The following is a 14,744-nucleotide window of genomic DNA, read 5'->3' on the forward strand; positions in this document are numbered from 1 at the left end:
GGACTTCCTGAGACTACACTTATTTAATATAGTTTGAGTCTGCATAGGTGAGTGAATGAGTATAATTTTAGTACTGCACATTTATTAACTTCAAGAAAAACAAGAGTGGTAAATTTTGATTTGCTTGCTTGAGCTAGAAGTTGTGTCATGTGTTCCATGAATCCTTAAGTTAAACTGTTGATAAAATTTTAACCTGAAATAAAGGGCTTTAAATCGGGTTTCCATGTAAATGGATAAGTTCATGATTAACAAGTTTTTGAAAAGAAGCTCTAAATTTCAATACAGGTGTTCTACAGTGGCTTAAATATAATATTTTTCATGGTACTCTATGCATATGTAGTTACTCATATAACTGGACAGATTTCTGGGGCTTTATTAGAGAACTAAGATTCATTCTGGGTCATTAGTGCCTTTGCTCTCTATCTGTTTTGTAGCAATAACAAAACAAATTGTTACAGACTGTAGCAGAGAGTATAGATACAAAAATGCTATTTGAGCACTGCTGGTCCTTTCTTAAGAGATTCCCCAAAAATGTACCTGCCTCTTAATTTTTCTGGTAGGGAAAAAGCCCACCACCAACAAAACACCAAAAAACCACAGACTGCTAGTGTTTTATTGCAACACAGATTTACAAATGGCAAAGAAATCAAGAAGTTGCATGGTTTAAATTGTCTCTTTTTTTTTGTTTGGCCTTTCCTTTCCCCTAGCTAATGGATTTGCTTCAACCAGTGATGTCTCCACGTTACCAGTTGTATCATTTACTGGAATTCTTAACTCTCCGTCTGTTCAACAAAGAAGCAATCACAGGAGTACTTCAACTGAAAAGCAAAGCACTGTCAATATTATATCAAGGCCTCGACCTTCTTCTATAAGAAGTAGAATTGATGCATGGCAGATTATTCCACGTGTTATTAAACCAAACTCTAAAGACTCTGAATGTTTAGAGGGCGATGTAGGTCCAGATGTTAACTTCTTGCCAGATACAGAGGAAAGAACTAACTGCCACATGCCCTCATTACTCGATATTGATGTGGAAGGTCAAAACAGAGACTGTACTGTGCCCTTGTGTAGAATGAAGAGCAAAACTTGTCGGCCATCTATATATGAACTCGAGAGAGAGTTTCTGTCGTGAGTGCCTTTCATTTTAAAAATGTTTGCTTTTTAAAGGGGAACAAATATGAAATTCTTGTCCATCTAATGCTTTGTGCTGCTGTTTTCTGATGTACTGTGACAAATAGTACCAAAATTATTAAAATGGGCAGCTAATTAAGAAGGTGTAGTTGGTGCCTTTCTCAAGTGTTCCTTGGAATCCCAACTAGTAACTCTAAAAGCACAATATTGCAAAATAGTATTCTAGGTGAACTTTATAAGCATATTTTTAATGACTAAAATAACATGCCCACCTCTCTCTGCAGCGTCACAGAAGTTTTCTTTAGGTTTGAGGGGGGTTTGCTGGAAATTTTACGCGTTGAAAAAAATAAGGGCATGCAGTAAAGGTTGTGTTCCATCAATGAGAGTTTTGCCAAAAACATGGTTGTCTGCAGGTTGCCTCTGGGGCTTGTAGAATTGGGAAGGGAGGGGGCTGGGGTTGGAGGTGCTGGTGCAGGAGGCTCTGGCCACTGCTCGTTAAGTAGCTGGTTATTCTTTGGCATTTGATGCTGAAATTGGCTAAGGACCAGCAGCTGCGTTTGCAGTCTTTGCCCTTGGTTTCTGTGAGAACTTTCAACTGTGTGGATGAGTTTCTCCAGAAAGTTACACTGCTTGTACAAACACTTTGGTTTCAGCACAATATCGATTTGAGAGGGTAAACTTTAGTGTTGCGATTGGATGAAAGGTATTTGACATACTTTCTAATGTGAAACAACATTCCTTGTGGGTAAGGATACACTGGAACATAAATATTTGTACTCTTAACCTTTTGAAGACTACGGTGTTTGCACCGAAAACAATATTCTTGGTTTGGGATTTTTTGTTTGTTGTGGAGGGGTTTGTCCCCCTGCTTGTTTTTTTAAACTCTGCTGCACCTTGTATTGAGGAAGGTTGATGGGGTTAAGGACGATTGCTTTTGATTTTAAATGAGCCAACAGCGCTTTTTACTGCACTCAAATGTTAACACTGCAATAATTTAATATTAAGTCTTTCAACATAATCTCTGCAGCTTTTCTTCTTGAAGTTACTACTGGTTGCCCAGTTAGTCACATTCAGAAATTAAAGAACAAAACCAGAAATGCTTGCCTGGTTTTCAGTGATAGAAAGCTTCCAGAAAATTCCAAGTAGTTAATTGTGGGGGGATGAACACTTAAGCTTGATAACACAGTTTAATTTTTTACAGTATCACTAAGTAAGTGATTAAATAAAACCAAATGTACAGTATACTTTTCTTGATGAAAGCATTTCTAGAATGGAAAGAACATCCCTCACATTCCAGTATTTGAAGTCTTAATTTTGCATATCATTTGACATTTAAGTAGTCCTCATAAATAAAATTAGATAATGTTAGAACAAAACTACTGTCTTGCTGTGTTGCCGTGAAAACACTGTTTTGTTGAGACCTTTATTTTAAATGTTTTCTCTTTTGCTCTGAGACCTGGGAGTTCAGTTGTTAGGTAGAATACACAGTTGCTTAAAGCTTCAAAACCAAGGGGTTAAATAATAAAGTTTGTATTCTAAGACTGGTATGCAGTACAGTGGCTACATTGAGGGTGGCAGATAATGGCACATACAAAATCAAGAAGTGTTAATCACCCAGAGCAGAACACATAAAATGCAATTTACCAGCTCTCAAAGTGAAAATAGAAAAACATTTCCTTAGAGTATTAGTGTGCCAAAATAAAGACATAACCACTAGTTGTCTGTAAAACTAAATGCTTGCATAGCAGATTAGGTTATTACATTTTGTTCAAACCTGTTTCTATTTCAGTATTCTTAGTTCTTTGTCAACATGATTCAAGCTGCATAGTGTTCTTTGTCTTTTCTTTAACCTTTAATTTCATCAGAACACTAATAGATGAAGTCTATTCCAGTTTGAATACAAAATATTTTCATAAAATAAAGTCAACTAGGTGACGCACATGGATCACATTTTAAGTATAGCTTGACAGCAGATTTGTCTTCAAAGTTTAGTTAGAATTTTGGAGCCTTATGTATATTTCAACTCTTTCTTGATCAATTATTTCTATGTAATACTGAGAGAAAAGGAGTTGATTGTATTATGTGTTTCTGAAGAAAGTATTGACTTTCTACAGAAAAATCTCAGGTGCTGAAATATTTGACTTGTAAACTTCTGTTCAGTTCTGTTCTGTACTTATAAGGTTTACATAATTTTAAATGTTGAATTTTGCACCGCATGTTTTGTAATCAATAGTATCAGTACAAAAAGCCCTTTGTGAGCTGTTGTTTTCACTTATCAGTGGCTTATGTCTCTTGTAATTAAACAGAGATTTCTATTCCTGTTCAGTCGATAATTTCCCGTAGGAGTGGGACATATGATATGACCAGCCCAGTGTGTTGTAACTAATTTAGGAGGTTGTATTCCACCTTTTATTCTGAGGCAGTTTAGCCAAGCCATCCTGAATATTTCTCTTATGTGATGCAGATTTTTTAGGCTCTAGTTCTGTAGTGCTTTATCATTGTTTTTATAGTTTAAAATTATTGGCCAGTCTTCACTTAAATTTAAAAAAATTATTGTAATCATGGTTTCACGGTCTGTGTTTCACTGTTCACCAGACAAACTTTACAGAAAGATCTGGTAATCTGGTATGCATTAAGTGATCTGTCTTGGTTAAAAATATATTTATTTCAATGTAGGTTAATAGCCTGACCAAATAATAAATTATGTCAATTGTTTTAGCATAAAACTGAAGGTGCTTACACTACAAAGATTAAGATAAACACTTGACATGCTGTTGTACAAAACCTGATGATTTAGATGTTTTTAAATAAAAAAAATAAATGTTTTGTAGCTACTGTATTGCAAAGTGACCTGAATTTTCTCAAAAAACATATTTTATTGCTTTCCTGACATATACAAAAGAGTGCTTTGGTGAATAACCAGGAGATGTAGACTACAGCCAGCGTATTCTCAGAACATTAAAATGTAATTATTACTCCAAGATTAATTATCCAGTACAGTAACATGAATGTTCCTGTAATTTCTTGCAATTGACGTAGGCAGAAACTTATGGTATAAGCTTCTTCCTTCATGTGACCATAATGTGTCTTTTGATGCTTTTACAATGTTTGCTGGATATCTTAGAGGAGGTAGAGCAGTGGATATAAATAAATTTTGCATCTGATTCAGAACCAAGAATACAGGTAAGGAATAACAATTCTCTCATGGAGTTTTGGTGGGGGAGAGTTTGATGTTGTGTTTTGTGGGGATTTTATTTGTTTATTTTGTTGGGGAGCGGGCGAGTAGTACTTTGGGTTTTTTGTTTGGTTATGTTTTTTAGGCAAACAAAGCCGTATTTTCTTTGTAATATTTTCTAACACCTTCTTCTGTGAACTTCCCTCTTCTATTCCCCCATCATGTCACAGGCACATCCGCCTGTCTTTCAGCAGGGAGAACAGGAAGGATCCGTTTCCACAGTGGCAACAGGCAAGACATGGGAAGTCTCCAGCGGTAGAGTGAAATTCAAAGCTGAAAGCCTAGTCTTGCAAAGATATGCCTGCATAGAGCTTTTGGTGAGGCTGGCTGGAGAATGAATATTTATGTGGCCTGTGAGTGTCAGCATCAAGCCCAGATTATAAGACAAAATGCACAGGCAGTTTATTTATGCATAGTGTCATAATGGTAATATTAAGATGTATGTACAAGTGTGTGGAAGTGGAAAAGATCCCATTCTCACCAGCCACCTCCCTTTTCAGTATAACTCATCAGATCAATACAGTGCATGCATTATGAGGAGCTAATGAGACTCTGGATTAAATGGATTTTTCCTGAACATAAATAAAAATGAGCAACCCAAATATAAGTTAGTCATCTCAATGCTGTTAGAAATCCCGTATTCTCTATGACTCTATGACCTTGCTAGTTTGATGAAATAGCTTTTTTTAACCAAAGAAATGCTTTTTGTTCTAATAGGCTGAAGGGTAGATCAACAGTAGGATAGATTTACTTTTCTATTTCACACAATCATGGGATCATTTAGGTTGGAAGAGACATCTGCAGATAAAACAGTCCAAATCCCTCTGTTGGAGCAGGTTGCCCAAGACCTTGTCCAGTTTGTTTTTGAGTATCTCCACAGGTGGAGACTCCACAGCTTCGCTGGGTAATGTTTGGGTTTGACCACCCTCTCAGTGGAAACATTTTCTCATGTTCAGATTGAATTTCCTGGTTATTTTTTTTAGTTTGTGCCCATTGCCTCTTGTCCTGTCATTGAACACTGCTGAGAAGAGTCTGGCTCCCTCTTCATTCCTCCTTTATCAGATATTTATAAAGAAAGATAAGATCCTCTTGGAGCGTTCTTCAGGTTAAACAGCCCCAGCCCTCTTGGCCTTTCCACATACGAGAGATGTTCAAGTCCTTTAATTGTATTTGTGGCCCTGCACTGGATTTGTCCATGTCTTTCTTGTACAGGGAAGCCCAGACCTGGACCCAACACTCCAGGTATGGCCTCACCAGTGCTAAACAGCAGAGAAGGATAACCTCCCTCAACCTGCTGGCACCACTCCTAATGCAGAACACCATTGACCTTCTTTGCTGTAAGGATGCATTCCTGGCTTATGTTCAGCTTGTTGTTCACCAGGGTCCTCAGGTTCTTTTCTGCAAAGCTGCTTCCCAGATGGTTGGCCCGCAGTGTATACTGGTGCATGTGGCTGTTCCTCACCAAATGCATTTCCAGTTCCTGAGATTCCTCTAAGCTAAGTTTTCCAGCCTGTCCAGGTTTCTCTGAATGGCAGCAGAACTATCTGGTACATCAGCCACTCCTCACAGTTTCATATAATCTGCAAACTTGCTCAGGGTACACCCTGTCCCAGCATCCAGGTCATTAATGGAGATGATAAACACTATCAGCCCTACTATCAACCCCTGGGGTACTCCGTGGGTATCCTGGTGACATTTAAGCAAATTGTACTTAATACCATCTCATATTTTATTCATGTCATGTAAAATATTTTTCCTAAGTGATAGAGGTAATTGCTATTCTTCAATTACTTTCAAAGGTGCTTTTTTTTTTTTTTTTTTCCCATTTAAAAAATAAAGGCATGGTCACCCTTCTCACATCTAGGCTTTAGTGAATTGCTTCCAGTAGGTGAGATCTGGCATAAAGATGGCCAGATTCAGTGCTTCTTAATGTAACAGCTTTTATCTGTCCAAAATCTTCACCGTTTGCTTTAAAAGCAGCATGATCAATTCAGCCTGGGTGACTGCAGTAGTCAGACTCCAGCTAAATGTTGAATTTGGTGTTACTTCTACTGGTGATTATTAATATGGAGACTAGTGCTCTGCAACACTGCTAAACAGACTTTTAAAAAACATTTGCATTATATCTGAGAATACCAGTCTTTTCTCCCACTACACCAAAGTGTGCAGTTACAGAGCCTGACAACTTGGATCTCTTGTGGCTGCTGAAGACGTTCATGAATGCTCTGGTCTCCGAAGGGGAGACAGAGGGGCCACAGCAGTGAGCTCCTTGGCAGAAAGCTGTTAACACTTCTCCAAAGCAAGGTGTCCGATGCAGCCAGGCCTCCTCTAGCTGCCCAGTTCTTTGCATGCCAGAAAATTTACATAAGCACTATGTTGTCCTTTCTCCCTGCCAAGACTTCAGATGTACCTAGCTTAGATCTTTGATGTAGCAGTAGTCACTATGAATAGTCTAGTCAGCTGAGGGCTTGCCAATCATTATGAAAGCAGGTGGGAGTCTGCATATTTGGGGCCCAGGAGAAAACAGAAAAGAACAGGGCTATTCATTCCCCTTAACTGTTTTGTAAATTACTTGAATAATTCAAAAGCTCCTAAACTCTGTTTTATGGTAGACAGGATTAGACAATAACATTTTTCAAAGCCTTTTTACTCCCTGCTACCTTCCAGACTGAAAGTGATGTTTGTTCCTTGCGGGAGATGCCACTTATTCTGCCTGATAAATGTTATTAACAGTCAGAGGTATGCAAGATTTTTTTCTGTGCCTGATGGAGAGAAGTAGTTGTGAGAGGAATCAGGCCAGTAGTCTATATAATCAAAGACATATGCTAGATGTGTATTGTCCAGTGATTTAAGCTATTTTGAGTGCACTGGTCATGAGAGTGCTGGATATGAGCCAGCAGTGTGCCCAGGTGGCCAAGAAGGCCAACAGCATCCTGGCTTGTATCAGGAATAGTGTAGCCAGTAGGACTAGAGAAGTGATTGTGCCCTTGTACTTGGCACTGGTGAGGCCTCATCTCAAATCCCGTGTTTGGCTTTGGGCCCCTCACTACAAGAAAGACATTGAGGTGCTAGAGAGAGTCCAGAGAAGGGCAACGAAGCTGGTGAGGGGCCTGGAGAACAAGTACAATGAAGAGCAGCTGAGGGAGCTGGGTCTGCTTAGCCTGGAGAAAAGGGGGCTGAGGGGAGACCTTATTGCTGTCTACAACTACCTGAAAGGAGGTTGTAGCATGGAGGATGTTGGTCTCTTCTCCCAAGTAATAAGCGATAGGACAAGAGGAAATGGCCTCAAGTAGCACCAGGGGAGGTTTAGATTGAATATTAGGAAAAATGCCTTCACTGAAAAGGTTGAGAAGCACTGGAACAGGCTGCCCAGGGAAGTGGTTGAGTCACCATCCCTGGAGGTGTTTAAAAAACAGAAGTGATGTGGTTTAGTGATGCACTTGGCAGTGCTAGGTTAACAGTTTGACTTGATGATCTTGAAGGTCTTTTCCAACCTAAATGATTTCGTTATTTTATATGTGCCCCAACAGATATTACTGAAGGTAGTTCTCTGATCAAAAGCACTGTGTAAATGTCTATATATTATTAATCTATATAGTGAATGCTTTTCAAAAAAAGAATTACCTCAGCTTTTGTGAGCAATGATTGTGGTTCTTGTTTTTTTAGGTGGTTTGTTGTTTTTGTTTTTGTTTTGTTGTTTGTTTGGTTTTTTTTTTGATACCTGATGATTTTTTCTGAATACCTGTGGAAGTCAAGACAGGATGAGGCTGGGTTACAGTTGTAAAGAAGCCTATGCAGGACAGCTTTCTCTCCACTTTCTCCTTTTCTATATAGTCAAATTTAAGTTTACCTTGCTATTAACAGTGAAAAAGCCAGGAGATCCTGTAATCCACAGAAGCCTTTATTGTACAATAAAATACACTAAAAATAGCAGTTCAGGACTGAGCATGAGAAGCAAATGAGATTAATGAGGTACACATACTTCATATGGAAATCTATCAATATGTAAATCTTGTAATGCAAGCCAATTAGCTTTTCTGCTTGCAAGGAACTCAAAGGATCAAAGCTGATCCTGTAGAATACACTGCAGAAGAATTTTATAGTCATCCATTGCCAAACATAGCTAAGTGGAAGATTTTCACCTGTGTTGTAGACTGAGCTTTTCACCGCACTGGCTTGGCTGATGCTCCAAGAGCGTGGCTCATCCATGAGAGAAATATTTACTTGCAACAACAAGGGAATTGATTGTTTCTGTCCTTATTGCTGAAAGTCTTTAGGTTTATCATATTCCACCTCATTTTTTCTTTACTAGGGTAACCCACAATTACTTCAGTCTTTCTTCCTGAATAACTTCCTAGAGCTCTGATCTCTCTCTGGGACATTCAAAATGTATTGCCTTCACAATCTGGGAGGAAGGCAAAGCAGTGTCCAAAAATCTCCAGCTGAGACCTTACTTGAATCATCTGTGACAGCACTAAAAGCTTTGTCATTCTCAAAATACACTTGCTGCTTCTCATGTTGCTAGGAGGCTTGATATCTTGTCTTAAATAGCAATAAGTCTAATTTGTCAAGTCTTATCGAACACATAGAAGCTGTTACTTGTCATCTTTGAGGTGCTTTTTAAAGGGTCCTGGTTGCCTTTTCAAACATTTGAAGGAAAAATTAAGTTGAGCTGGCTAGTCTGTGGTGTACCACCTCCACACACACACACACAAAATCAAAACACCATCTGTTCTTTCCAGTCTTCTCTTTCCTGTCGTTCTTAGAAATGACTGCTCTAATCAGATAACCTTCAGAACAAAGTTCATCAAGCCCAGATAATTAGTAATATTGGTTTTCTTTCACTTTTTAAGCTTTCTCTAGACTGCTTTTTACCTGCTTAAGTTGAAGTCTTACTGTTACTTGTTGGTCTTAATTGTGCTAGTAACTATTTAGCATCTGACCCTTTTGAGAAATATGGATGCAGATCAGACAACACTCACAATTTCTTGGCATCAACTAATGAAGTAATGGCTTTGCCTGTCTGCCACTTTTCTTATGGACTTTTATTTGTCTTTATTACTACTGTATTTATAATATGACTTACTTGGGGGTTTTCCTTCCAGTTCCATCTAATTTTGTCTCCGTATATTCTTGCCATGTTTTAAACTTCTGTTTGTACAGACTTTTACCTTGTATTTTGTATCAATAAAGAATTCATAATTTACCCAAGTCAGTGGTCTTCTATAATTCCATTTCTCCCATACCAAAATAGTTTGAAGCCAAGCCCTTAATCCAAAATTTCTAACTTATTTTCCCTGATATTTTTTTCAGCCTGTACTTCAAGTCCTTCTGGTGCTGAAGTTTAGTTTTGTCAATTTGGGGAAGGGAGGTTGTGGGGTGACCCCTTTTGAAATAAGTTCACAAAGTTGTTGTTTGTTTGTTTGTTTGTTTTTCAACACCTGTAGTTCCTATATTTTGGACTACTGAGCAAGCAAATGAATCTTTGATAAATAAATTAAAAAAATAATCTGTCTGATTAACATTTTTAATAATCTTTGTCTTCTATGATTTGTATTCTGGTCAAAACACTTCTTGAATTATGCAAATGGAATAATAATCTTTTAAATTGTATTAAGACTTTTGGCTCTTCCTCATCCTTACTGTGGTTTATACAACCCTCTAAGACTAGTTTCATTTGCTCTTTTCTCTCCTTGCTTTACTGCGACCATATTTATAAATAGATGTGTCTCTCCTCATTTTTAGGTTCATGTCCAGGTTGCCTTCTTATTATTTTTGTATGTTGCTTTGTCAACTGCATCATTCAATCCTTACTTAAAATCTTCCTCACTAGGTTAAGAAATTAATGTGCTAGACTGAGTCTTTTGTCTAAGATCTTGTCTAGGTAGGCTTGTCCAAAGAGGCATCTGATATCAAAGAGTTAAAACCACTCTAAGTGTTATCAGTTCAGTGACCTCTCCCATGCTACTTTCAACAATAATTAACAGAGCTGTTTCAAGGAAGATTTTAAAAATGTGCCTATGTAATTGCATTGGATCAATGCAGCCAATTAATTTGCATTTGGGGTTATATATATATATATATATATAAAAATAAATCAAGTACTTTGGAAGCTCTAGATATTTTTTAAAAGGCCAATTGGATGTAACATTCTGAAAACTTTTACTTACATTTGATTAAAATAAATGCTGTCTTTTTACTTTGTGACATGTTTAATACTTTGTCTTGAAAATGTAACGTTGAACAGCATCTTCTAAAATAGCTTTACTTTTCAGCAGTGTTCAGTGCTAAGAGTTCAGCAGGAAAGTTGCAGCTGCAGGCAGTGCAAAGTGGAGATCAGACCCCGGTTCCAGGATAAGTTTGGCATTTGATCTTGAGCGGTGTGTCATTTAACTTCTTTATAGCTTACACTGTAGATGTAAGTAAGATGAGCACAACAATTTCACCCTTTTCTGTAAAGCACTTAGAGAGCTGTGATCAAAGGCACCGTGTTTCAGTGGTAAACAACAGTGCCAGTAGAGTTAATGCCTCGGCTTCACACACAAAGGGGAGCTGTAACTCTTAGCCTGGGAACTGAATACATGGCAGCTGTACATACTTTTCTTTCAAAACACAGGTTCCTTGCAAGTTAAAGTTTAACCTTGGTAAGGAATAATTCCAATTACACCTGGCTTCAATGATTTAATCAGTAATTGCCATGTTAGGGAAATAGCTACACAAAGTTTAGTGGTGGTTTTATTTAAAGATTCTAATGATTGGTCAAAGCTACTGAAACTTATAATTGATTCCCTGTTTCATGTAAAAAATGCTGTCACATTGTTCTTCCCCACCCTGAATTCATCAGGATACTAGGTATTTTCTTTTGTCTGATTAAAAGGACTCTATATTTCAACCACTGCTGCTTAATACTACTCTTGTAAAGCTGCATGACCTGATTGCTCTCCATTTATGAGGGGGCAGCAAATATGCAAATCTTCCCTAAAGAAGAATGACGTTACAGCTTACTGGCCCAAATATCAAGATAGTTTCTTCATGCTCTTCTTCAAAGTAGCACTCTCTCTTGGAATTACTCCATCTTTACTGTGGAGATAGGATTTAATAAATTAATGTGAAACATAAGGATGAGGGAGAAGAGTTACTTCCATCATCTAGATTTAGGCATCTGACTCTATGCAGAAATAACCACCTGCTGTGAAAAGGAAGAAGAGCAAGCTCTCAACAGGTCTCTGGGGGCTGTGGTGATGGTATAGAAAGCCTTGGCTCATAACTGAGCTACAGAAATTGAATGCCTAAAGCTACACAGTAAATCTCGTCTCCTTAAAGTACAGATTGTGCAGTAGTACATTGCAGATCTGGTAGGAGAAATGGTTCATTTAACCAGCAATCACCACCACAGTATCTGCATGCCATGAAGTTATGAATATGAGACATCAATAAGGTTCAAAGAAAGTGTGGTTTAAAGCCTCTAGTTTCAAATTCCAGAGGAAAGCAGTTGATGGAGGAACTGAAGAGTGGCTGCTTGGCAGTACCACGTGATGCGAAGAGTCAGTTTTTTAAACAAGCCAAAATGCAGTTCTCTGCCTTTAAGGCTAATCAGCAAGAAGAGATGAGGAGGTGTTTTCTACAAAGTCTCAATTAATAGTATTTTTTTTTCATTTAATTTTATTAAAAAAAAATAAAAATGTTTTGAGCATGCAGCATTCAGTGTCACTGTGGCTTTAACCTGCCTGCTGTGTTTGTACACAAATGGTGGGATGTTCACAAGCAACCAGGGACCTATAGGAGACCACAGCCAGTCTCTTTTGTTTCAGTGATATATTGCCTTTAGTTACTTTTAGAAGCAGAGCAGGTTGGGACTTCCCAATAATACATTTTTTTTTGACAAAAGAAAAGCACAATTGTCAAAGCCAAAAATTTTTGCTGAAGTGTGTTTTTGATAACCAGTTTATCCTTGGTTTATCTCCGGGATTGCCTATCACTGAGAAATTATAAGCCTCTTTATTAAGCTAGAAGTATCCTAAAGGGACACTTGAGCTTTGTGTATCACCTTGGATTTCTCACATTACAAGTGATTTTCCTATTAGTGGAATATTTTGAAGTAAAGTTCATCACACAAAAGCTTGAAATGTATAGATCTTAAAAGCTCTGAGTCTTTTCATACAAGGCAGAATAATTCATAAGAGGAATCTTCTATTTCAGGAGAACATATTTCGGATAAGGTGCAAAGTCCCAATTTCTTAACCTCTTTTTCTTAAGGGTAGAAAGACAGGACTCAAAGCCTGGCCAGACACCAGCATACTTTTAATTTCCTGCCAGTTACAAAACCAGCAAAACCCCCAGTCTTCAGCATAGTTTCTATCTTTTAGACCTGTGGACAAAGTTGAATGGAAAATGCCCATATGTTGATGAAGAATAGCCGCTAAGGGCAGGTAGATGCTCTCTCTGTGGTAAATAACTTGCTAACAAATAAAACATTGACTGCAAAGTGCAGATGAGAAACATTGCCAACCAATCCAAGTGTGTCTCAAAATTCTCTGGGTGGGGAAAACTGGAAGGTGTAATTCGCCCAGCATCTGTTAGGACAGGGCCCAAAATCAGAGTCTCAGGAGTCTGGATCACACTTTTACTCTGCTCTTCAGCTGTGCCTTTTGAGTAAGGCTAATTGAAAGCAATAGAGCTTTTGAACAACTTAAAGTGTATGTGTTATGTGCTCTGTTTCTGCAAACTTAATGTATGCATCTGCTTCCCTTAACTGAGAAATGAATACCAAAACAAATCCTTTCCCTTCAACAGCTTCTCATGATGACTCTTTAAAACACTGTCATCTTCTGGTACCAAGGCAACAAACAGAGGTAAATGCTGCCTCCTCTGCCCCTCGCCCCATACTGACAGTAGGTATAGCAGCAAAGTGCAGCTTTTTTCTATTCAAATAGAAATATTCAACACCTGCTTGTTCCTCCTGATTGTGGGGAACACATTCACTTAGCAAATCCAGTTAGACTTATTCTTCATCCAATAATTATGGGAACGTACACAATGCCAAGTTCCTCTGCTGCTCACAGTGATGAAGTTGGGAACAGCAACATCACTTGGGGAAACAGGTTGGTTTTTTGCACTTGGAAAATTAAGGATCACCTTGCAGATCAGCTTCAGTGTAGAGCATTGAACCTTATGCTCCAGGTAAATAACAATTGGAGCATTTAAGGGGAAGGTAAGAATCCTGGCAAAAAAGTAATCTGTTACAAATTCTGTACAAAAAAAAACCCTAAAACCAGTTAAAGAAAATCAGAATTCCTTTACACAGCATGATTAATAAGCGTGATGATGTGTATGCAGCAAGCAGCAGGATTATTAATTAAGCCTACCTGTGCAAGTGGATAATTAAGCAAACTAGGTTAGCATTATAAACATAGTAGAACTAATTAACTCAAAAATGTCGGGGTTTTTTTCATTTGTTATTCAAAGCTCAGGGGGGTGTTTTCCTGCTCCTGCAAAATGCTATCATAGGATTACTTGGGGATAATTATATCTGAGCCTCATTAATACTTCCTTCACTGCAATTACAGCTGGCTGAACCAGGGCATTTGTGGTTTGGGGGGAGGTTGTACGATGACTGTGAAAGAGAAATTCCACAGCATTAGTTCAGGGTCTTTTCCCTCGGATTGTACAGAGTGGGACTATATTGCCAACATGTTGGCTGAGCAAGAAGCGAAGGTTGACTGTATGCAGCTCCCATATGACGGGGTAAAGCCCTAAAAATACAGACCAGAAGCTGACTATGTAGAAAGGGATGGCTCGTGGGGGTGTTGTTGCTGCAGGGCAGGGGAACTAGGGGCCTGGTGCTGGTGTGGAGGGTTCAGCATCTTTCCCTGGACCATGACCAAGGGAAACTCTATTGTGTCAGCATGGTGGATGTACAATACATCTACCCTTGTTTTGAACAGGGGTTCTGTGGCTACAAGTAGGAGGAGAAGCCTGGTTTTTGCCTTGCTGCTTTTTTAAAAACTTTTTTCAAACTGCCGCCATGCAAATAATCCTCTTGAGAAGTTCGCTAAGGTGTAAGATAACAGTCCCTAAATGCATGTTGCATAAATGCTTCTGGGGATGAATTAGTGTGGAAATTCTTGTTTCAAAATACTTTAAAGCTTCAACTCAGTGAATTATGTTTTGTTTTGTTTTGTTTTTCTAAAATTAAAAAAATAAAAGAAGCATTAAATTGCTACAGATGTAGCCTTGCAGCTCAAAAAAAGTTTCAAAAAGGGTCTTTAATAGACTTTTTTCTCTGCACAAAGGTCTCTAGCATCCTTAAAGGTTCAGTCCTGAAGTGCTTGAACTCTGGGAATATGAGACCAATAATGAAGGTTAAAAGCCTGGCAAT

General features: G+C 38.2%; 1 protein-coding gene across 2 annotated transcripts in view; it reads left to right on the forward strand.

Annotated features, from left to right (window-relative positions):
• MAP3K21 (mitogen-activated protein kinase kinase kinase 21) overlaps nt 1-3,970 on the forward strand; it is a 43,235-nt gene extending 39,265 nt beyond the window's left edge. For both annotated transcript variants that reach the window (XM_065057773.1, XM_065057774.1), the window contains one exon: nt 708-3,970. In XM_065057773.1, coding sequence (XP_064913845.1) covers nt 708-1,132 — 425 coding nt within the window. In that variant the 3' untranslated portion in view covers nt 1,133-3,970. The remainder of the gene's footprint in view (nt 1-707) is intronic.
• Nucleotides 3,971-14,744: the final 10,774 nt, after the last annotated feature.

This window comes from Columba livia, chromosome 3 (assembly GCF_036013475.1).
Source record: "Columba livia isolate bColLiv1 breed racing homer chromosome 3, bColLiv1.pat.W.v2, whole genome shotgun sequence".
NCBI lineage: Eukaryota > Metazoa > Chordata > Aves > Columbiformes > Columbidae > Columba > Columba livia.